This window comes from Geotrypetes seraphini, chromosome 4, assembly GCF_902459505.1.
Source record: "Geotrypetes seraphini chromosome 4, aGeoSer1.1, whole genome shotgun sequence".
Classification (NCBI taxonomy): domain Eukaryota; kingdom Metazoa; phylum Chordata; class Amphibia; order Gymnophiona; family Dermophiidae; genus Geotrypetes; species Geotrypetes seraphini.
In genome coordinates this window covers 121533763-121559303 of record NC_047087.1, presented here as the reverse complement: position 1 = coordinate 121559303, position 25541 = coordinate 121533763, and the positions used below count along the sequence as shown (strand labels likewise).

The window sequence follows — 25541 nt, the reverse complement described above, 5'->3', positions numbered from 1 at the left end:
CGATTTCCTCGGGTTCTGGAATGTTGGTTGTATTCTCCCTCGTGAAGACTGACGTGAAGAACTCATTTAATTTGTCAGCTATCTCTTTCTCTTCTTTTACTACTCCCTTTCTATCTCCATCGTCCAATGGTCCCACTTCTTCTCTTGCCGGTTGCTTCCCCTTGACGTATCTGAAGAAAGACTTGAAGTTTGTTGCTTCTTCTGTCAGTCTCTCTTCGTATTCCCTTTTTGCTTTTCTAACCACTCGGTGACACTCCTTCTGGTGTTCTTTGTGCACTTTTTGGTTCTCCTCTGTTTGGTCTTTTTTCCATTTTCTGAATGATGCTTTTTTGTCACTTATCGCCTTCTTCACTGCATTTGTTATCCACACTGGGTTTTTTGTTCTATTTTTTTTGCACCCTTTCCTGAACTTGGGGATGTACAGGTTTTGCGCTTCGTGCACAGTCCCCTTGAGTAAGGTCCAGGCTTTTTCTACGGATTCCATCTTCCCTATGTTGCCTTGGAGTTTCTTTCCCACCATTTCCCTCATGGCATCATAATTTCCTTTTTTGAAGTTGAGTGCTGTCGTTGTGGTTCTTTTCCCCTTTGATGATCCAATTTCTAGTTTGCACTGGATCGTGTTGTGATCGCTGTTACCTAGCGGGGCTAATACCGCCACCTCTTTTGCTGGCCCCCCTAGTCCGTTGAAGATTAGGTCAAGAGTGGCATCGCCCCGTGTTGGTTCCGTGACCAGTTGCTCCATGAAACAGTCTCTCGTGACCTCTAGGAATTTGGTCTCCTTTGCGCAGTTTGAGTGTCCGATACTCCAGTCTATCCCAGGATAGTTGAAGTCCCCCATCACCACCACATTTCCGCTTCTGCATACCTGCCTCAGTTCAGCCTCCATGTCCTGGTCGATTTCTTCCGGTTGTCCAGGTGGGCGGTAGTACAGACCCAATTTAATGTCTGCCCTAGTTCCTCCCTGTAGCTTAACCCATAGTGATTCCAAGCCATCCACCCGTACTGTTATTTCCATCCTGGCTGAGGGGATGGAGTCTTTTATGTACAGCGCTATTCCTCCATCCTTTTTATGTGTCCTGTCTCTCCTGTAAAGTTTGTACCCTGGTATGGCTACATCCCATTGATTGTCCTCAGTCCACCACGTTTCTGTGACTCCAATTATGTCCAGGTTCTTTTTGCTGGCAATGATTTCCAGTTCACCCATTTTGGCCCTTAGGCTCCTAGCATTTGTGTATAGGCAGTTTAAGACCCAGTTTTTTGCCGTCTCTTTTGGTTTACCTCGTGTTTTGGGTCTCCTGCAGTCCTCCTTGTGGTTCGCCAGCCCCCAGTATCTGTTCTCCTTTCCTAATTTCTTGTAAACCATGCCAAGCTCTCTGTTATAGAGAAGATGCGGTATATAAGCCTAAGGTTTAGTTTAGTTTAGTTCACTGTAAGAACATAAGCATTGCCTCTGCTGGGTTAGACCAGAGGTCCATCATGCCGAGCAGTCCGGTCACGCGGCGGCCCATCAAGTCCAGGACCTGTCTAGTATTCTTCTATCTATACCCTTCCATCCCTTTTTCCTTCAGGAATTTATCTAATCCTTTCTTGAACCTTGATATCGTGCTCTGTCCTATCACACCCTCTGGAAGCTCATTCCAGGTGTCCACCACCCTTTGGGTAAAGAAGAACTTCCTAGCGTTGGTTCTGAATCTGTCCTCTTTTAATTTTTCTGAGTACCCTCTTGTTCTTGTAGTTTTCGAAAGTTTGAAGAATCTGTCCCTCTCCACTTTCTCTATGCCCTTCATGATCTTGTAAGTCTCTATCATGTCCCCTCTAAGTCTCTGCTTTGATAGTGAAAAGAGCCCCAGTTTCTCTAGTCTTTCAGCATATGAAAGGTTTTCCATACCTTATATCAATCACGTCGCTCTTTTCTGGATCCTCTCGAGTAACGCCATATCCTTCTTTAGGAATGGCGACCAATATTGGACGCAGTACTCCAGATGTACAAAAGTGACTCCCTCTATGCATCCTGCAGGAAAGTTTAAAGTGCAGCTCCACTGCCACTGGGAGCTGCCCCAATGAGGGATACATTGGTTGTGGAGAGAGGGATGAGTCAGGTCAGCGTGGGGGGCAGATCTGCTCCCCGATGTCCCTCCAGAGTGACATGCAATGATGCCATTTAAGGCAGATTCACCAAGTGGTGCATCACGACACCTAAGGCGCACATGCCTTTGCACAGCGACTGAGTGGGATTGAGTATAACGAAGACCTATAATATAAGACAAGTTAACTGCTTACTGCTACTGCCTACTTGCTAGCTCTTCCACCTAAACTATATGCTAGCTACCACCAAACTGCTACAGCTTGGCTACTGTTAACGGCCCCCACCTAAACTGCTGGTAATTCTCCCACCCAAATAGTATGCCAGCTACCACCTAAACCAGTGTTTCTCAACTTCTTCAATACAAGTACCCCCTAAGCCTAACAAATACCAACCGAGTACCCCCTTCCCAAGCTCTGCCCCAGATCCGATCAAGCTCCATCCCTGACTCCACCCCCATAATAATAGTACTAATTGTAATGCAATTTCTTCCATCCATTTTTCATATATACACAATATAATCTTATTAATACATAATGGTAACCACAAATTAAAAAAAAAACACAAAGCACACTGTATGCAGAGAATATGTTATCATTTATATTTGGGTTTATTTTTTTTTTTTTTCAAAAAGGTCAAGGCAGGTGACTTTAAAATATGCAATGTCACCAGAGTAACAACTATAGAAAAATAGACAAATATAGTGCATAAAAAACAGCAGATATAAATTCTCAAAACCGATACATTTTGATCACTAAATTGAAAATAAAATCATTTTCCTACCTTTGTTGTCTGGTAATTTCATGAGTCTCTGGTTGCACTTCCTTCTGACTGTGCATCCAATATGTCTTTCTTTCTGCCTCCTGCATGCTTCCTCTCCTCCAGACCTTGTTCCCTTCCCCAACCAACATCTCTCTCTGTCCCTCCATGAGTCCAACTTTTCTTCCTCTCTCCTCTGCCCCCATTGGCAACATCTCCCTCTCTCTCTCTCTCACTGTCCATCTGTTTTGAGAGATCCAGGCATCTCTCCCACCCCTTCTACTGTCACATCCAACATTTCTCCATCTCTCATCCCCCAGATCATGTGCAGCATTTTTTTACAACTGCCCACCAGCCCCATTCCCATTTCTCCTTCTATCACCCCTCTCCAACACCATGCCACATCTCTCCCTCCATCACTATGTCCAGCATTCCTCCCCTTGCATCCCCTTCAATCTGTCCCTCTGTTCCCTCTCCATCACCATATCCAACATTTCTCCCTCTCATTTTTCTATTCCCCATGCATCTGTACTTCACTCCTCTCTCTCTATGCCCAATTTTCCTTTCTTCCTTTCCCCATGTGCACCATCTCTCACTCACACACTCATACTCAACAATTCTCCCTTTCTATTCCCTCCCTCCTATGTCCCATGCAGTGGTGTACCTAGCCTATGTGACACTCGGGGCCCATCATGTTTTGACCCCCCCCATCTGTATGAAAAACATAATTTTTAGTAACAATCCACACGTCACACAAGACTGTATCTAGGAAACACAGAAAACACCTTTGCCTAGTATGGAATATCTAATCACAAATTAACCCCTCCCCCTTTTACAAAACTGTAGTGTGGTTTTTAACCACAGTGGTAACAGCTCAGACTCTCATAGAATTCTGAGCATCAGAGCTATTACCACCACGGCTGGTGCTAAAAAAAGCTCTACCGTTTTGTAAAAGGGGGGATAAAATAGAAATACGTAGACAAAGGTTAAATTGAACCACCAAGAAGCTGGGCTCTACATACAATGCAACACCACAGAAATAGCGATGCATCTCCCCTAAAGCAAAAAAATAAATAAATAGAATTTTTTTTTCTACCTTGTCTTCTCTGGTTTCTGCTTTCCTCATCTTCTTGTCACTCTCTTCCTTTCATCCACTGTCTACCCTCTCTCTGCCCCTTCTATATGGCATCTTCTCTCTTTCTATTCCCCTTCCAGAAACTTTATGCCTCCCCCTTCCATTTCTCCCTTCACCCCCATTGGTCTGGAAACCATCTTCTTCCCTTCCCTCCTCCAATGGTCTAGCATCTCTCCTCTTCTTCCATTCCGTCTCCCACACTCCCATGGTCTGGCATTTCACTCTCTCCTTTCCCTTCCCCCAACTTCCTTCAGCATCTGCCCCCCTTCTTTCCCTCTGACCCAGTTCCATCCAGTATCCTTTCCCTGCACACCAATTCCATGAGCATCTGCCCCCTTTCTTTCCCTCCAACCCAATTCCATCCAGTATCCTTCCCCCTTAAGTCTCTCTCTCCTTTCCCTGTACACCAATTTCATCAGCATCTGCCTCCTTTCTCTCCTTCCACCACCCTTCCATACCACCCTGACCCTCTTTCTCTCCCTCCACCACCCTTCTATGCTCCTCTCTCCCTCCAAACCAGCTAGGTCCCGCGATGACTGCTTCTGCCGCTTCTGCTTCGGAAAAGGTAAGTGACATCGGAGGGGTCGGCAAACGCAGGGAGTTGCAGCAAGATCCCATGATGACTGCGGCTGCCGTTCCACCACCTCCAACGTCACTTACATCTTCCGGAGCAGAGGTGGCAGACGGCAGTCATTGTGAGACCTTCCTGCACTTCAGCATGGCTGCCAACTCTGCTTCAGAATAAGTACAGAAACTGCGCTGAGGTGCAGGTGCTGTTTAGAGCAGCGCGGGATGTTCCGGACCTGGACAGCTGGCTGTGCACCCCCCTAAGGCTGACACCCGGGGCGGTCCGCAGCCCCTGTTCTTCCCTTGGTACACCACTGGTCCCAAGTTAGTGCCCCCTTCCTCCCTCCCTTCTGTGTCCTGTGTTCATGCCCCCTCCCTCCTCCCTGCCTTCCAGTCTTTGTCCCAAAATTAAGTTGTATACTGGGGATCCCTGCCTGCCCCAGCCCACCTAGCTAAGAGTCAACGGACTTTACATCAAGAAGAAAAGAAAAGAAAAAATTTATCTCAAAAAAGATGCTCAAAGCTGGAAACCCCACAAAAACCCTATGCCATGTGGTATATGGTTTGCTGGGAAAAACAACAAAAATAAATCACCACCCATGCTCCCTAACTAGTACAGAATTCAGCAACTTCTTTCACAGAGAAAATAAAGGAAAATACAGAAAGACAAAGGCCTAAACAACAACATATCTATAGATAAACATACAAGGGAAACAGGAGACACAATGGAAGAGTTTAAACCAATCGCAGAGATCCAGGTGAAGAAACTAATGAGATAAGTGAAACCTGGCCAACCACCCATGATACACCTGATGAAAGAACTAGACATACCGGGACTTGCCTACCTCACAGACCTTATCAATAAATCACTACAGTCCAGAGAAGTCCCACTTAAATGGATACTCTCAGTCATCAGGCCCATTCTGAAAAATAAAGAAAAAGACCTTGATCTCTCCAACTATAGACCAGTAGCCAACCAACCATGGAAATCTAAACTAATAGACAAATTGGCCTGCCAACAAATATCAGACTTCCTAGAAAACTCATCAAAGCTAGACCAGGCCCAATCAGGGTTCAGAAGACACCTGAGCACTGAAACTGTACTAGTAGCAATATAGGACTTGGTCCTCAAACAACATGCTGAAGAAGAAGACGTGCTGCTGGGATTCCTGTACCTCTCAGCAACCTTTGACCTAATCCAACATACACTGCTAAAATCATGATGTTAGAGAATTGGGTCTCAAAGGAAAAAAGTCATGGCGTGGATAGAGTCTTTTCTATCAAATAGACTATCGAGAGTAGAATGGCAGTGGAATACAAGCAATTAGAAAGAAGCCAACATAGGAGTACCACAGGGATCAGAAATGTCACCCATGCTGTTCAACATCTTCCTCCAACCATTGGGGAAATTCATCAGAAATCTGGGATGGAAATTCTACATCTATGCAGACAAAGTCCAACTAATCATCCCACTGAAGAAACGACACTTGAAGACTAAACAGAAGATCAAGACAGGCCTAGAGAAAATTTTCAAATGGTTCCAAACTAATGGCCTAGTAGCCAACAAATGGGGTGAAAACAGCTCAAGTTACCAACTAACTCTGAATGGTAACACCATAAAATCATCCATGGAGGAAGTGAGAAACCTACTCAACACTATAAAGTATTCCTACTTTTCCACTGAATCCTAATAATAGTAATTGACCCACCTGAAAGTTATCATTTTATCTTATCATTAATACTAGGTGGAAAATTGCCTCAGACTTAGAGCATCTATAACAAAGAATGTTTTGTGCACTCTGAACTCACTGGCTTTTATCCACTATCCATCCCTTTATTTATTATTTTATCTAAATTCTTATTTATAAAATTAATAATTTAATATTTTAGTTCATACTTCTTTTTATCATTTTTCAAGTCTTCATTCATACATAGGTTTTATAGCACTGCAATTCATTTCCTCATATTTTTCTTCATAGTAATAAATATTGCACCTTTGTTAAAGATTTAGCACATTTCAAATGTCCATATTTATACACAGCTAAACCTTATTATCCCTTCTTAATTCTTGATTCACATACAAGTTTCACAGAGCTTTTCCACCTATGATACTTTCTTTAATTTAAAATTGGTGAGCAAAATAATATTATTTTATATGAGAAGCACTCGCCATACTCTTAAGCACAGTACTATATTCTCCATATATTAATGGTACTCATCTGTGTATTTCAAAGTTTTCGGCTTCCAATCTTTAGCCTCTTTGAGTTGCACATACAGCACTTCTAATCCTTTAAGCCGCTTCTGTTTGTCTCAACGCAGCCTGCATTTCGCGATCAGAATTTATAAATCGCTGCTTCAGGGTTGTTTCTTTGAACGGTAGTATTCCTGAAAGGATATATATCTAGTTCAAATACTATCTGTGCCACAGCTTTCTTTTTTATTTTTTAAGTTGACCTAATAATTATCAACTATCCATACCTCTTTCTTCTTGTAAATCTGTAGTCCTTCTCATAGCTAGTGCAAAAATGTTGTCGTCATCTTTTTTCTTTTTGAATGTCAGGCAGTGACATCAAACCAATCATAATCGAGTAGATCATCTGTAAACATTTTCAACTTTTACTTCAATAAAAATGTTACCACTCGATATTGTTATTCAACCCGTATGGTATAATAGTATTTAGTTTAAAATTCTATTTTTGTTCTTTTTGAGCCAGAAACCTATTGAATTCACCACCTCTCCTACCCCTCGTGACTTTTTCCAAAACCAGTATTTTCAGAGATTTAAACTCATGGTGTTTATCTACACAGTGTCTCATCAGTGGTGCTCCCAATACCTGTCTGTTTATACTGTATTGCTTTTATGTTCTATTAATCTAATGTCCAACTTACGAGATGTTTGTCCAATATAAACAAGATTACATGGCCACTTTATTGCATAAATCACCCCTTCTAACTTGCAGTTTGTTTTCTGCAATAAATCATATTTCTTATTGTCACCTGGGTTCACAAAGATGTTAGTACATTCCATTTGGGTGCACATCTGAGTGAACAAACCCAAACCTAGACATGACAATACAAATCCAATGCATCGTGAAAAACGCCTATGGCAAACTCTACTGGGTTAGAGGACTAAAACCTTACCTAACTCATCAAGCAACATAATAATATCCCACATAATAATAATGTCCAACATAATAATATCTGGTACTCTCAATCTTTGACTATTGCAAACCAATCCTGCTGGGCGTTACAAAGTACATGATTAGGCATATCCAAATAGTCTCCTCCCCCAAGTCAGGTTAGCCCATGCGCTATATATCTGGGCCTACTGCGGCGCACGCCGAAGAAGCGCGCATAAGGAGCATTTCCTGCTCCTTAGTGCGCTCCTTCGTGCGCCACCTGAGGGCGCCTCCTTTTAAAATTCAGTCAACTCATTTTCAGAGTTTTTACCTCCCCATTCAAACTCATTAATGCTCTGTTTACATTTATTCTAATACCATACTTGTTACTCTCCTACAGCTTTCCCTCTCCTTGTTTCACAATGTCAACTACTTCGACAAACATTCCTGTCTTCTGGGGTCATCGTCCTCCCCCTAATAAAAGTAGTACGATACGTACTCCCTCTATCATTGAAATACCAATTAAATCTCATTTTATTCATAGTAAATTTCTAAACTCCTCTGCACCCTATTATAAAAACTGTACGATAAAAGTCACCAATCTAAATAGGTCTTATTAATGCTAGATCAATTAAAAGTAAATACCATCTCTTAAAAGATGCTATTACCAACCTTAACCTACATGTACTCTGTATCGTCAAAACTTGGCTTACCGAAGGGGAGGAAGCTTACTTATCTTACTGCTGTCCACCTAACTATGATTTCTGTTGGAACCACAGGCCTAATCGAAAAGGCGGCGGCCTAGCGTCCATTTTTCAAACTAATCTAATCACCATCTCGGACACTTCTACAGGTACTGTTGGTATCGAATACCTTCAAGTAAAAATTAATTCTAACCCTACAACTGACCTTTTGTTACTTTATATTCCACCACCTATAAATCACAATAACCTGACTCTACTTCAAAACTTAATTTTCGACTTTTGTTCTACTTCAAATCACCCCATCATTCTTGGAGATTTCAACATTCATTTTGAAGATAATTCTAATACTTTCACATCTGAAACATTAACATTTCTGAATACTTTAAACCTCCAGACATTAATTAAGGTTCCAACTCATATTGCTAACCATACGCTTGACATGGTCCTTCATAATGAATCCCAAATTATGGCATGTGTAGATCCTTCAATTACTACTGTTCCCTGGTCCGACCACTGCTTTATTACATTTAATCTCTGTTTCGAAAAACCAGACGCTTATTTGGTAACTCCAGAGTCCAGAACTTTTACTTTCCGTGATTTCTCTAGGTTAGAATTATCAGATATTACTCCTTTTTTCACTTCTACCACTCTGAACTCAGATACCTCAACATTGGATGAAGACTTAAATTCATGGACTTATTCTCTACAACTTCTTATTGATAATAAAACATCAATAACCTCAAAAACACTCTCAACTCGTAAAATCTCAAATCCATGGTATACAAGCGAACTTTCCCTTCTAAAAAAATAACTAAGGTCGTTAGAAAGAAAATGGCGACATAATAAGTCAGACATAAATCTTCAAAATTACAAGGAACAGGCTATATTCTATAAAATGAAAATTAATCAAGCCAAAATTAATTACTATAGTACAAAAATATCAAAAGCAAAAAATCCATCCATGCTGTATTCCATTCTAAAATCTATTGTACCTTCAACACAAAGAAAAGTTAATCTTTCAGCCCAAGAACTTGCAAATTACTTCTGCTTAAAAATTAATAAAATCCGTAAATCTTTTCAGCAAAATTCAACCAACTCCAATAAAAATGATTGCAACTTGGAATCTGTTCTAATCTCTAAATGCTCTAAATTCAGGATACCTACTATAACGGATATCAAACTCACCATTCAAAAAACCAATCTAAAAGCTACGCTTTCAGAAATTATACCTCCATTCTACTTGAAAAAATTTTTTTCCTGCTTTGGTCCAATTATTCACTCACTTGTTCAAAAAAGTTTAGTTACTGCTTATGTTCCACAATTCTGGAAATCTGCCATAATTATACCTATACCAAAAGATCATAAAGCCAGCTTAGAAGAAGTTTCTAACTATCGCCCGATAGCCAATATCCCGTTCCTTGCTAAAGTAACCGAAAGATTGGTCTTCAACCAACTTTCAGACTTTATTGAAGCTTCAAACGCACTTCATCCCAATCAAACAGGTTTCCGGAAATTTTACAATACCGAATTTTCATTAATCGGCCTGACAAACAATATCCATTATTTCTTAGACCACCATAAATCAGTTGCTCTCTTTTCACTAGATTTGTCTGCGGCCTTTGACACCATTGATCATTCCCTACTGTTAGACCAACTTGAATCTTTCGGCGTCACCGATCAAGTTCTTAAATGGTTTTCATCTTTTCTTTCTAATCGCTCCTCAACTGTTCATTTTAATAATGAACAATCTAAACCATTTACATCAACTTACGGTATTCCTCAAGGTTCCATTTTATCACCTCTCTTATTCAATATTTTTCTATCACCACTCTTAAGCTTATGTCAATCCATTGGTTTTACAGTTTTTGCCTATGCCGACGACATTCAATTACTTCATCCTTTAGACCCGAGTAATATTAACGAAATCCAGGTAATAAACAATAAACTTGAACAAATAAAAAAATGGCTTGATAAAAACCGACTAGCATTAAATATAAAAAAAAACCAAAACAATGCTATTCACCTGGAAAAAGGATATCTCTCTAAGTTCCAATTTTATTTTAGACAATTCCCCACTTGAAATTATCTCTTCGTTAAAAATTTTGGGCATCATCATTGATGATAAACACTTTTCTTTAATATTTTACAAAAAGAAAAAAAAAGGTTACAAATTATTCAGAATACTGCAATTAAACTAATACATAAGGCAAAAAAATTTGATCATGTTACACCTCTAATGATTGATTCACATTGGCTTCCAATAAGCCATCAAATCACATTCAAAATACTACTTCTAGTTTTCAAAGCCCTAACTTATAAGGAACCGCAGTTCATTACTCGGATGCTTATTCCATACAACGCAGCTAGGACTCTTCGATCATCCTCCAATAATTTATTAACAGTTCCATCTTTGAAAATAATCGGAACCAGAAGACAGGATATGTTTTCGGTCATAGCACCTCTTCTATGGAACTCCATTCCTCAATTTATTAGAAACGAAAAAGACCTTGTCTCCTTTAAAAAATCCTTAAAAACTTATCTCTTCAAAGATGCTTTTAATCTATGATTTTCTCAACCAAAATTTCTTTTTAACTTGCTATTTTAAAGTCCTATTCCCCTTATGTTATTTTCCTTTATATGTTCTTCAACTCCTGAAAAGAAATTGTAACTTCTCCCTTTTTTTCCTTCCCTATTCGTGTATTGTCTTTTTTAGTTTCTCTTTTATTTATTATTGTATTAGTTGTTATATTTTAATTTGTATTGTACATCGCTTAGGAAATTAAATAGGCGATTTATCAAGCATTAATAAAACTTGAAACTTGAGTACAAAATGCCACAGCAAGATTTCTACTGGGTAAAGATGGGCGCTACGGACTCCGCCCACCTTTTCAGGTCTAACCCATGCTCTTTAAATTCTATTCCTTAGTGGCGCACGCTTCACCTGACAACCTCAGCACTGCACCAGCGCACCCAATAGTCACTTTATATTGCTTTTAATCTTTTATGTTTACTGCTGTATTGGATGTTTATTTGTTTTAACCTCTCAAATTTCAGATCTTACTGTTCTTCTTTGAACTGCCGCCGCATAGCGGCGCTACAGACTCCACCCACCTTTTCAGGTCTGACCCAAGCTCTTTAAATTCTACTCCTTAGCGGCGCACACCAAAGCAGCATGCTCAAGGAGCAGGTACTGCTTCTTAGTTCCCTCCTTTGTGCGCAACTGAAGTGCGCCTTTACCATCAATAATATTCTCTCTTTAATTCTAAAACGATCCCGTTTTCAGATATTCATTCGTATTCTGCTCTCTTTTTCAATTCTTACTTCCACTACAATAATTGATTATTCAGAAATTCCCGTGTTTTGGGACCATTACCCTGGTCCCACACATCACTCCTAACATCCTCGAACTTCACAGCTTCCTAACTTAAGTCAACTTCTACATACAGAAAATAAGAGACCCATGTCAACTAAATCCCTAATTATTGGACTAATAAACACTAGATCCTTAAAATCTAAACACCATCTTCTTTATGACGTCATCTTACAGAATCAAATCGATCTCTGCATTATGAAAACGGTTAATGGAAGGTGATGAGGTATACCTCTCCTATTCTTGCCCAGCTGGCTTTACTTATCACTATAACCACCGAAAAGGAAAAAAAGGAGGAGGTTTAGCTGCACTAATTACTGACCTTGAATTTTCATCAGATAACAGCCCTCTAGAATACATTCAATTTAAGCTAAAAACTAATCCCTCCCAGGGCTATCTTCTGTTATATCTTCCTCCCCCAATCAACCGTCAAACTTTTATCTTCAATCTACAATATTTGATTTTTGCACATCTACCTCAAACCCAATCCTCCTTGGTAATTTCAATATCCACTTAGAGGATCAAAATAATGTTTTTACATCATTCTCTTTACAGATTTGAATTTAGTCTCTTTAATTTCTACCCCCACGCATACTGCTGGTCATACATGATACTAGGCCACTCAAATCATTCTAATAACTTTACTGTAAATGCAACTAAGCCTGTACCATGGTTAGATCATTTTCTTGTCCTACTAACACAACATTTAACAACTTACTCTATACATAACAGTTCTAAAACAGTGACCACCCAGGAATACAATAAATTGAATGCCTCTAGCCACATGCTCGTGTATGCCCTCCCCCAAAACTTGTCCAGCATCTGAGCAAACACTTGCTTAAATCACAAACATACATTTAGGAGCACATACTGGTAATAAAATTACACCCCCTCCTCCTTTCCAGAAGATTGGAAGAGCAACCTGCTTCCACAATACTTATACATATATAACAGTTAGAGATGCTCTAATCCATGGTTTTTTTTTTAATTGAATTATGAATTTCTTTTCCACGGCCTCTGGTCAATGTAGGACAAAAGAGATACCCCTTAAGCAGCCTCTCTCATTCTGATATCATAAACAGCTCAGCTACTTTGACACAGGATCATGGTTCTACTTTTATTCTTCATCTTTTACCATTAATAGGGCTCTCTCAAGCTTGTGAACCTCTATAACACCCAACCCACACAAAATTCTCAGGCAGCTTTCTACTGCTATCAATGGAGATCTTAATTTCAGAAGGCAAAATGAAAACCACAGTGAGGCAGATGCTATCTAGGACATCATGTTCTCTTGATGAGCATCCTGACAGAGAGGCTGATCAGGAAGCAGTCTCTAGGCCCTTCTGCTAAAGATGTCTTTTTCGGGAGGAAATGTCGCATTGGTTAGTCAAGTGTTTGGTTCAGATCTGTATAAGCATCATACTGAGAAACCTAGCACTTAGTTATTTGTTCATATGCACTTGAATTTTTGATTTTGATTACTCATGTTTTCAAATCTAAACGCAAGCCAAGTTACATAGAAAAGTATAGTGAGTATTTCTCTGCCCAAAAGGATTTACAGTCTTTTTGTACCTGAGGAAATAGAGGATCTAATTATTTGCCCAAGATTAAAAAGAGTGGCAGAAGAAATCCACTACTCTAACCCCTAGATTATTCCTCCATTCAGCAAATCTACTCTCTCTGTCTATTTCCCTACCATTCAGCAATATATACTTTCAGCCAACTCTACCATTGAGCAGCTGAATTTTATGGACATTACCTAACTTTACAGTCCCTACTATGCAAATAAAGTCCTGCATTCCCACAAGATTGCACGGAACCACTGATGATGTAAAAGAAGTGATTGAAAGCAAGGCTTTCCATAGAGATCTTGCAGACTGTTCATTGAACACAAAGGTAGACCTACTACTATTTATCACTCATATAGCGCTGAAAGGCTATGCAGCACTGAACATTTTGACATTTATAGGTGGTCCCTACTCGGAAAAGCTTACAGTCTAACTTGGATAGACAGATATGACATATAGGGTTGGGGATGCAGAACCCAAGGCGAGAGGAGTTAGGAGTCAAAAAAACTCTCAAAGAGGTGGGCTTTTAACTGGGCTTGTGCACTGCAAGAGACAGAGCCCACACTAGGGATGTGGGCAGCTTGGAGTCTGGAGTTGGCAGCAGAAAATAAGGGCACAGAAAGGAGGGACTTGCCAGCTGATGGGGGAGGGGGTATCATAGGGGGAGATAAGTGAAGAGAGATAATGAGGACCCATCATCACTACTTACTGTCAACACATATTCAAGGATTTTGTTGCATGGCCCACGTACACAATAAGACAATTAGAGAAATGAAAATAGGAGATGTTTTGATCTTAGTGAAATTGTATTTTAAGGAGAAAGTAAACAATAGGCAATAAACAGTAATCGGTCCATCTTATTATTCCTCATCCCCTCTACATTCACACTAATACAGTTTCTATCACCACCACCCCCATATCTGACTGAGGAGGAATGATAGTATAGCTCCATTCAAAAACTAAGGCTAGCCTGATTCAGCTAGTGCAGTTTGCCAAAGCTGGCCTAATTATACTGGAAATCCCACTACAGAATACAAACGAGCCTATATATGTATGCATTCATGTTACGCTAGGAAGCACTCTTTAGTGCTAGGGAAAAATGTTTTAATAAAAGAGAGATAGACCACCGGTTAGCAAGACAGAAACACTGTTTGATGAAGATACCTCAAGAAAACATCAAGCCAAACACACCAGAATAGGTAGATTAACGATGGCACTCTTTTTCAAATCACATAAAGAACGTCTTACCTGGCTTGGCCTGTTAGTATAGTTGAAGGAGTAAATATGTTCTGTATTTCTATCCACCTGCCCAGTGTACAGTCTACCAAACTCAGCTCCTGTGGAGGCGGTGGGTCTGTTTCCAGCTACTGAAATGCCCAAGTTCAAAGCTTTCACAGGCTCTACTGCTTGTATCAAGTGCAGTGTCCAGAGCAGGGACATCATGATCCCTAGGAATCTACACATAGCTCCAGCAGTTCCCCGGCTCCCTTGAGCATTAACAACCCTGAATACAATGCGGGGAATATCTTTCCTATTAACTATGAGGAAAGATGCTTCTTAATGCAACATACTGTTCTGTTCAAGCACTGGCTGCTGAAATACTAATAAAGGCTGGAATTTTCTCTCCCGTTTTTCTAGTGTCGAGTTGTACTGCTGCTGTCTATTCCGCTTCATTACTGAGAACGAGGACTCTCTTCCAAAGGCTTCTTCACTTGGGGGAGGGGGCGGGAAGGGAGGGGGGGTCTTCAAAATGATAACTGGTAAGAATAAGTATGTGCAATCATCCAGAGCTGGGTAGTCAATAGATCATAACATTACTCAATCCCGATTCAATTTTGCGGGCAGCAATGCAGGGATTCAATCCACCCGTGTATATTCCCTAAGAAGACAAAAAGAAAATAAATATAAAGCCAGCTTGAATAAAACAAACGAGCTTTTTAAGTCCTGCCGGAAGTCTTACCCTACTTTGTTTCAAATAATATCCAATGCCTTTATTTAAAGCCGGGATGCGCCAAATATTTCTCTTCAAAAAATGAAGACGGCAAGAGATCGTACCCAATACTCAAAATCTCGATCGGTGTGAGATAGTCCAGTAGGTCAGGCAGCATTTCTCTTCTCTACACTCCACCTTCCCATCACCAAACCAAAAAGGATTATTCCCGTTTTAGTATACAAAAAAAACTAAATTTCCAAATATGAACCTTACAGCTGAGATATATTAAAACAGAAGGCAGCAGCTGCATTTTCTCACGGCAATTTTCTCTTGAGTCTCACGGCACGTTAGCAATATTTTCGTTTAATACAAGCTTACTCGTTTCAAATTATCCGACAAGATTCTTTATGTCGCTATTAATTCAGTTGCTTATTATCCCAAAAGCTTCAGGACACGCAGCAGGCAATCATATCATTCCGCCCGGGAACTCTCGCTTGACCCCGCCCCTTTGAAAGAGAAGGCGGAGTTAAGAAGGTTATCTTCCAAATGATTGGGTGCAGCCTAAGTCAATGAATTGGAGGAGCACCTGTAATGGTCAATCCAGTTATACTAGAGTGAGCTCATTTGTTTAAAGGAAAATGTGGTTTTAGGAGCAATAGACTGGAGGTCGAAATACTTTTAGTTATTCAGTACTGTACAAGTAAATGTAAGCCAGAATCGATACATCTTGGAAAAAAAAAATTATTTAGCTTCCATGGCTGTCGGAGAAATGCTTTCAGATTCCTCTTTATTTTACAAAGATGTTGTGGAAAGGGACTGGAAAGCTTGGATTTTGACAACAAACTCCTACGATCTCTCTTAAAGGATGGTATTATGATCTTTCTACGTTACATATTTGACGGTTGCTAAACCTTTTATTTTTTATTAGGGGGGGGGTTAAGTTACTGTAGTGCCCCATCAACTGAATAATGCTAATTGATCCACTCTCTTATGGTTTCTCACATCGATTACTGCAATGCATAACACACACATAAAAAACATTGTTTCAACTTTTGCAAAACACTGCAGTTAAACTAATCTCCAGAGCAAATAAATATGATCATGTCACACCCCCCCCCCCGACCCCCTCCTTTGTAATGCCCTTTGGCTACTCATCATACACCGCTTAACATACAAAATACTGCTTCTAACATACAAAACCAAACACTCAAACACACCAGCTTTCATTGACAAACTTTTGATTCCCTATGTTCCCTCCCGGACACTTTGATCAAACAATCAAAATCTGTTAACCATTCCATCTATATGGGAAATATTTTATGACACAACCCGTAAAACCATCTTTTTGGTCACCGCCCCCTCTCTATGGAACACTCTCCCACTAGGTATCCGAATCGAACCTTCCCTAGACAAATTCAAGTCCAAACTCAAAACCTTCCTCTTCAAAGATGCTTATAACATCTGAAACGAACCTCCTCTAGCAGAGTTCATGTAACATCTAAGTAGATGTCAAAATGCTTTTCTAGAAGTGAAGCCATCCCTACTGTATTCTTCCCTCCATTTACTACCCTCTCTTTTTTTCCTCCAATCTCGGTATATTTGTTTACCTTTCTTGTCCCTCCTTCCTTCTGTCCCAGTATGTCAATTTGTTACATATTCCCCATTATCAGTGTTATTTACTATACCATTTTCTGGTTTATTTTATTTCTTCTAATTTATCTGTCCATTGTAAACTGTTTAGGTATTATTTGATAAACGGTATATCAAACAATGAATAAACTTGGAAACTTAGATCCATTCCTTGGCTAAGTAAACACTTCGAAAATTAACTTTTTCAAATTCAGTCTTATTTCTCTTTCATGGTCTTTTATATGCTAACTTAACTATTGTAAACTGAGTCGAGCTTTCCATTAATGATGACTCGGTATATAAAGCCAAGCCTTAGATTAGATTAGAAGCTCCCAGATTAATGACATCTTGTCACACCAAAAAAAAAAAAAAAAGACTTTTTTAAATTTAAATTTTAAAAGTCTTAAACATTTAAAGATATCAATCAAGAATATCTCAATAAAGGACAACATAGAAAATTCCCTTCAGGTCTATGAATAATCTTAGTTAATATGAAGAAAAGTTGTTATTGGTTATTTGGTAAGTTTGGGGCTCATAATCGAAAGAGAAATACATCCAAAAACTGGCCTAAGTCGGCACTTGGATGAACATTTCTCAAAAACATCCAAGTACCGATACTAAAAACAAGTTTTGGACATATTTCTAAATGACCTAGGCCTTCATAGTGCTGCTGAACAACCAAAGCTAAACGGGGCATTTCAGGAGGAGTGTTGAGGGTGGGACATGGGCCGGCTTAGACATAGTCTTACAGCAGGGGTCTCAAAGTCCCTCCTTGAGGGCCACAATCCATTCGGGTTTTCAAGATTTCCCCAATGAATATGCATGAGATCTATGTGCATGCACTGCTTTCAATGCATATTCATTGGGGAAATCCTGAAAACCCGAATGGATTGCGGCCCTCAAGGAGGGACTTTGAGATCCCTGTCGTAAAGCATGTATAACCGAAAGTTATACAGCCCACGATCGACGGAACTTGGACGTTGTGACTTAGACTATGTAAAACATGGTCTAAGTCACAAAAACCCACCTAAACTCACCAGATAAGCACTGAAAACACATAACACAGACCCCCACACACTATCCCAGTGATCACTGACCCCCCTCACCCCTATAAAAATATTAATCACACCTTTAAAATTCAGCCTCCAGACCATCATCATCTGGCCGCCTGGTATAGGAAAGCCTAGCACAGAGGCAGCTTAAGTCATCTTGGGGGTGGGTTAGGAGGACCTATGTCCATAAGCCCTTATAATCACTGCATTGATACTTAAACATGTGCACTTCCCTATACACCGCTCAAACCCTTTTTTACTGGCATATAATTGGCTCCTACAGCCATAAGGGCTATTGGAGTAGTAGATAAGTGGGTCGAGGGCAGTGGTCTCAAACTCAAACCCTTTGCGGGGCCACATTTTGGATTTGTAGGTACTTGGAGGGCCGCAAAAAAAATAGTTAATGTCTTATTAAAGAAATGACAATTTTGCATGAGGTAAAACTCTTTATAGTTTATAAAACTTTCCTTTAACAGTTAAAAGGAAAGATATATAAACTATAAAGAGTTTTACCTCATGCAAAATTGTCATTTCTTTAATAAGACATTAACTATTTTTTCTGCGACCCTCCAAGTACTCTATTTTTTTCTGCAGCACTCACATTTAAAGTTCAATATCTTTTCTTTCTCAAAACTGGCACATTTCAATCACTAAATTGAAAATAAAATCATTTTCCTACCTTTGTTTGGTAATTTCATCAGTCTCTGGTTGCACTTTATTCTTCTCACTGTGCATCCAATACTTCTTCCCTTCTTTCAGCCTCCTGTATGCTTCCTCTCCTCCAGACCTCATTCCCTCCCCCAACTTTTTCTTTCTTTCTCTATGTCTGTCTTTCTCTGATTTCGTGCCCCATTTTTTGCTTTGTTTCTGGTTCCCTGTCCCCCCTCCTTCTTTCTTTCTTTCTTCCTTCCTTCCTCCGTGCCCCATTTTTTGCTTTTTTTTTCTGGCTCCCTGTCCCCACCCCACCTTCTTTCTTTCTTTCTTCCTTCCTGCCCTCCCCCATGCCACTGCCGCCGCGAAATAGGCTGCTGCCGCTATCGGGAACAGGCCGAGATCTCCCTGCTTCTCTTCTGCACGGGGCCGACCAACTCTCACTGCCCAATGTCAATTCTAACGTCGGAAAGGACGTTCCGGGCAGCCAGGCAGCGATTGGCTAGCCAGAACGTCCTCTCGACGTCAGAATTGATGTCGGGCCGCGAGAGTTGGTCGGCCCCGAAGGGAGATCAAAGAACACGATGCCGGCCTGATCCCCGATGGCAGCAGTGAGAAGGGAAGGGAAGCAGGTTGGGCACCACTTCTCTAGACGAACCGCGAGCCGCACTCTAGGGAGAACAGTGGACCGCCCCCCCTTGGTATGCCACTGGAGCAGCAGCGTGTCTGGCCGGCTCATTCGTTCAAAGCTCCAGGTGGTGGCTCCTTGCGAGATCCGTGCCTGCGTCTGAAGCCTCTCTGATGTTGTGACATCAGAGAGGCTTCCGATGCAGGAGTGGATAGCGCAAGGAGCCGCCAACCCGCGGCTTTGAACGAACGAGCCGGCTGCTGCTCCAAAAGGAAGAAAATGATCACCTCCAGACCGCGGGCCGCAAATAAAACCTGGAGAGCCACGTGTTTGAGACCGCTGGTCTAGGGGATTCTGGAGGTGGTTTGGGGGGCTCACCGTAACCTATAAGGGAGCTGTAGGGAAGAGAAGACTTGGCATCCTTTTTGTGAAGTTCACAGCAGTGCCATGTCTGGGTGTGCAGTCCATCACTTTGCAGACCCCTCCCACGTCCAACAGGGCTTGTTCTAGGCATTTTGGACTTGGACGAAAAGTTGGACGAAAATGTGGTATAAAGATGGACAATTTAGCAGCTTGGACAATCAAATCGGCAGGACGTATAATTAGACGATTTTTTAAAGCGAAAAAAAAGTTGGACGTATTTTTCGAAAATGTGTCTTAAGTTGTTTTTTTACTTTGAACGACTTGCGAGTTGAATGTAAACGGACTTAGACGTCCCTTTCGATTATGCCCCTCCACATGTCAGTGGGAGACCACAGTGCTTTCTGAATAGATAAGGAGAAAGGGAGTAGGTTTTTCCAAAGAATATAGCTCAAAGCGCTTAGACATGCAAACGGAGGCCCACCAAAAAGTATAGTCCAGGAGCTTAGTAGATTTCCAGGGGTTTTTTTTTTTAAAACATTTTGAATACCTAATGAACCCCCTCTTTTACGAAGGCATAGCGTGGATTTTAGTACTGGCAGCAGCGGTAACTGCTCCGATGCTCATAGGAATTCCATGAGTGTCGGAGCAGTTACCACCGCTGCCGGCTCTAAAACCCGTGCTATGCCTTTGTAAAAGAGGGGGGAAATGCAGTATGTCAATTAGGGCTAGATTCACAAAGCAAACTGATCAGGTAACGATCGGTTTGCGATCCCTTTGCAACCTGATTTCCCTCCGGCCTGATTCACTTACCTCTCTGCTGACCATCCTCCAATCCGTGCATGCAAATGAGGGGAACAGCATGCAAAGTATGCAGGGACGCGATTCACTAAGCAAAACACTGCAACACCGATTGGGCTGGCCAATCACAAACAAGTGACTGCTGAGGACCAGTCGTTCAAGCTCTTTCCGGCTGCCCTGCCTTCTGCCGCCCTGCTCTCTGCCCTGTCAGCTCCGATCTCCTGCTGCCCCGAATGCCTCCTGCAGCTCCAACTTTCCCGCTGCTTCAGATCTCCTGCCTGCCCCAACCGCCACCTGCCCCGATCGCCTGCCTGCCCTACTCTCCCACCCTTCCCCACAGTGCTAGCCTGTGGTTTTAACCCATGTGCTTAAGCAGGTTAAAACCACGAGCTCCAGCTAGATTAAAGAAGATGGCATCTTCCTGCAGGGGCTGCTCGGAGTAGATGCCTTCAGCATGCTGATATGTGAGTAGCTGCTCTGCCATCTCTCTTTCTCTCCTCGCCCTAGAGAAATCCAGGGCGAGGAGAGAAAGAGAGACGGCAGAGCAGCTACTCAAACATCAGCGGTCTGTAAACTCAGCAGATCAGAAAAAATAACCCTCTCTTTCCTCCCCCCCCTATAATTTGCACCAAAGCAGACAGTAAAAAACTGCCCTCACAGAGCCAACGATTGGAACTCATGGACATTTGACCAACAGAACTCTCCAGAGCTCCTAAGGCATTGCTTGTCTCCCTTGCTTTCACCAGAGGTATTAATGGAAGTCAGTATACTGTTTCGAGAGCGATTAAAAAAAGAAGAAAAACAAATCTCTGCCGGCCCAGATGGTCTGCACATGTGCTGGGATCGCTATAGAGCAATCCGGGCAGGCAGATGGGGGTGTTTCTCCGATCGCCCCCATCTGCATATTATAGTTTGGGGAATTCATTGGGCTCGATCGGGAAGGTTCGTGAATCTAGCCCTTAGTTTCAGATTACAGATAGACTTTTCAAAACATGGATGCAATGAACAAAGAATTATATCAAAATTAATCTCAGCAGAACATCCAGTGATGACTTTGATAGCAGGCCAGATTTCCCTCCAAAAAGGCATTATTTTAGAGCAGTCAAATAGCAAATGTATGAGTGCCAGGTGATGAGTTGCAGTGCTAACAGTTATCATTATTCAGTAGAGTAACTTTCATCATTCTATGTGGAGTCCAGGTAGCTTTCCATACAATGAAGTATAGGGATTGAGACAGTCCAACATAGCGGTCTATTAACCTTAGACCAAAAGGTTTTACAAACCGTGGAAGCGGTTTTTAGCACAGGCAGGCATGCTGAATGCTCTGTGCTGCTCCCGATGCTCATGGTGTTCCTATGAGCATCGGGAGCAGTGCAGAGCATTCAGTACACCGGCTTGCACTAAAAAATGCTTCTGTGGTTTTGTAAAAGGGGAGGTTAATGAAGTAGTGAGAAGTTGAGACTTTTTAGAGTACATTTCCTCAATAAATACATAATGAAAATCCCTTAAGAGTTTATAAAAACTGGAAACAGCTTTGCCTTGAATAAGGACTAAATTACACCATTTCTTAATATATGTAGCATCATCCGGAATGCAGTGAATTAATGATAAAGACAAGGCGAGTGAAAATAACAGTAACCATTGTGATTCTCTGTGTTTCAGAGAAGGATACTCTGAGAAGGGTTTCAGGTGATCATTGAAATAAATTTGGTTTACAGACCATATATTGCTCAGTTGCCATTTTTTCCAATACAGGAATTTATTTTTGCGTTTAAGTTTTGGATTGTTCCAAACAGACATATCTCTATGACAATATACTGTATAGAGTAGCTACTTTATCCCGATTATGGAAGATAGTTTTAGTTACAGATAGTAAAGTAAATTGTTTAAGGTGTTGAGGTATGTGCATGGTGGCAAGGTTAGATATAGGTACGGGTGAGCAGAGCTTCTTTTCTAATTCCAACCAAGTTGGAGTAGTAATCGAAGAGGAACAATTTTGTTCGATGTATTTATTTCTAGACTCATTGCAGGGTCTTTGTGAATGTATATACCAAGGTACTTTATTGCTTTGGATGACCATGTGAAAGTTTAAGTGACTGAAATCTGAAGGAGAAGCTAGATCATTAAGAGGTACAAGTTCTGATTTTTCCCTAATTCACTTTATATCCAGAAAATTGGGAGTAATCATTAACAATTTGAATGAATGCTGAGAGAGAGGAGATTGGATTATGAAGGAACAGAAGAATATCATCTGTATAAACTGCAACTTTTATTTGTCTGGAAGTGGACTGTATGCCTTGTATTTGGGGACAAAGTCTAATTGAGGATAATAGGGTTTTTAGTGCTAGATTAAACAGTAGTAGAGATAGAGGGCATCTCTCTGTAGTTTGATGGAGTTTGTCCGCATGTTATTGATTAGGATTCTGGATAAGGGTTGACAGTAAAGAGTATTTACCCAGGAAATAAATGAATCTCCAAAATTAAACCATTTCAGCACCTGTAGAAGGATTTTCCATTTGACTTTGTCAAAGGCGTTTTCAGCATCTACTGCTAAACCAACTACAAGTTCTGAGATAATTTAAGATTATTTCATAACATCAATAACTTGGCTAAGACTATAACCAATATATCTGTTCTTAATAAAACCTACTTTGTCATGTTTCAAGTTTATTAGTAGACTTGATCAATCGCTTAATCAAATATTCTAAGCGATGTACACTTTAAAATTTACAATTATTAAATATATAAAAAATAAAACAAACAATACAGTACATACAATTACTTAAAAAAATGTGTAAGAACTCTTGATTTTAACATTGATAAACATGGGAAAGGAGGGATGAACTACAATTCTTAAAGTAAAGAAGAAACATTGAGGGAAAACACAAAGGGAAATAGTTAACACAGGTATTATATAGGAAAACCTGATACTGATACTAAAATTATGTTGTAAAAGCATCTTTAAAAAGGAAGGTTTTAAGTTCAGTTTTAAATTTTCCAAGCTCTTTTTCCTCTCGTAAAAAAATAGGGAGGGCGTTCCATGTTTGCGGTGCAGTACATGAAAAAATAAATTGTCTCCTTGTATTGATAATTTTTAATGAAGGGATAGATAGCAGATTTTGTTCACTAGAACGTAGAATTCTCTTTGTAGAATATGGAATAAGAAATCTATATAAAAATGCAGGGGTCTTATTGATCAGAGTTTTAAAAATAATTAAACATAATTTATAAGTGATTCTGTAATTAACAGGGAGCCAATGAGCCTCTTTAAGGAGTGGTGTTACATGATCAAATTTTTTTGAATTGGTTATTAATTTTATAGCTGTATTTTGTATGATTTGTAATCGTTTAATTTCATATAGTGCAATTCCTTTAAATAAAGAATTGCAATAATCAATTTTACACATCACCAAAGAGTGAATCAATATTGTAAGTGATTTGGGACAAAGAAATTTCGAAATGGAACGAATTTTGTGTAACCTATAAAAGGTGATTTTCACGATGTTACTGATATGATCATGGTAAGTAAGTTTAGTATCAAAAATTACCCCTAAAATTTTTGTATTTTTGACTAATTGTAGGGGAACATTATGAATAGAAATTGGAGCCGCAAGAGGAAAACTCTCTTTCCAGGGAAATAGCATAACATTGGTTTTATTGATATTGAGTGCCAATCTGTTTTTATCTAGCCAATGATGTACTTGATCTAGTTTTTCATTAATGACCAAAATTTCACTTTGATTATTATTATTTAAAGGGTGCAATAATTGGATATCATCGGCATAGGCAAAAACATGAAATCCTATGGATTGGCATAAAGTCAACAGAGGTGCCAGAAAAATATTGAAAAGCAAAGGTGAAAGAATAGATCCTTGTGGAACCCCATGTGTAATATAAAAGATTCAATAACTTTATTTAGTCTACTGGATAGTATTTTGGGCATTATATTATAATCAGAATTAAGGAGTGAAATAGGTCTGTAATTTTTAACAAGGTTTGGCTCTCTATTTGGTTTTGGAAAAACTATGATAATAGCTTCAGCAAAATTGCGCAGTTGATTAGGATGATTATAAATACAATTCTAATAATTTAAAAGATGCGGGGCTAACATTGAATTAAAAAAAAAAAAATTCCAGGCCATTAGGACTGGGAGATTTATTAGAAGCTAGAATGGAAATTGTAGTTAGGATTTCTTAAATAGTAATAGTGCTGATCCCACTGACAAGTATGCTGCTAAGTTTCTTGCCTTAACCTCCTCATTTGACCTCAAGCTTTGCTCCACAACCTCTACTCACCAGGATGGCCACTGCCTTGACCTTGTCTTTTCCTCCAACTGCTCTCTAACTTCTCTACCTCACTGCTCCCCATCTCTGATCTCCATCTGATATCCTTCACCATTACTCACCCTTCCCCTCCCAGTCCCAAGTCCCAGTCCCAAGAGGTTTTGAAATCTTCAATCCCTCGATCCTTCCATGCTCTCATCCACTGTTTCACCTCTCCTTTTTTTTTAACTTCTTTATTCATTTTTAAAACTATAATTGTGCACAGTAAATGATGCATTTACACAAAATATTAATATTACAGCACAATAAACTTGTTAAAAGTAATGACAAAAATTATTTCCCCCCCCCATTTATCCAATTGACCAACAACTCATAAAATTACCTATAAACAACCTATCTATACCTCTTAAACAGTGTCAAAAACATATCCCCCTCCCCAGGATGTGTATGTTTTCATCAATTAGATAAATAAGTCATTCCTTACAATATTTAGTTAATGGTTCCCAAACTTCCATAAATTTTTTGTAACTTCTCTTCTGAATGGCCATGAATCTTTCCATTTTAAAGACATAACAGAGGGATTCCCACCAGAATGAATAATTTAATCTGTCCCAATTTTTAAAGATAAGCTGCATGGCAACCCCCGGCATTATGAACAAAAGTTGTTATTTTTTGCCAAAATTTGACTTTTTGCCCTCTTGATGTTCCAAAGAAAATGGTATCATATGATAGTGCCACTGGATTGTCTAATAAATTATTAACTTGATCCCAAATAGATCTCCAGAATTTTAGTATCAAGGGACAATAGTATAGTAAATGATCCAACATCCCAACTTCCAGATGACAGTGCCAGCATTTATTAGACTTGGAACTATCTATTCTATGTAAACGAACTGGGG

General features: G+C 40.0%; 1 protein-coding gene across 1 annotated transcript in view; it reads right to left on the bottom strand.

Annotated features, from left to right (window-relative positions):
• The window catches only part of SIDT1 (SID1 transmembrane family member 1), a 262081-nt gene extending 246791 nt beyond the window's left edge, over window positions 1–15290 (bottom strand). The window contains exon 1 of the mRNA XM_033940160.1: window positions 14554–15290. Coding sequence (XP_033796051.1) covers window positions 14554–14769 — 216 coding nt within the window. The 5' untranslated portion in view covers window positions 14770–15290. The remainder of the gene's footprint in view (window positions 1–14553) is intronic.
• Window positions 15291–25541: the final 10251 nt, after the last annotated feature.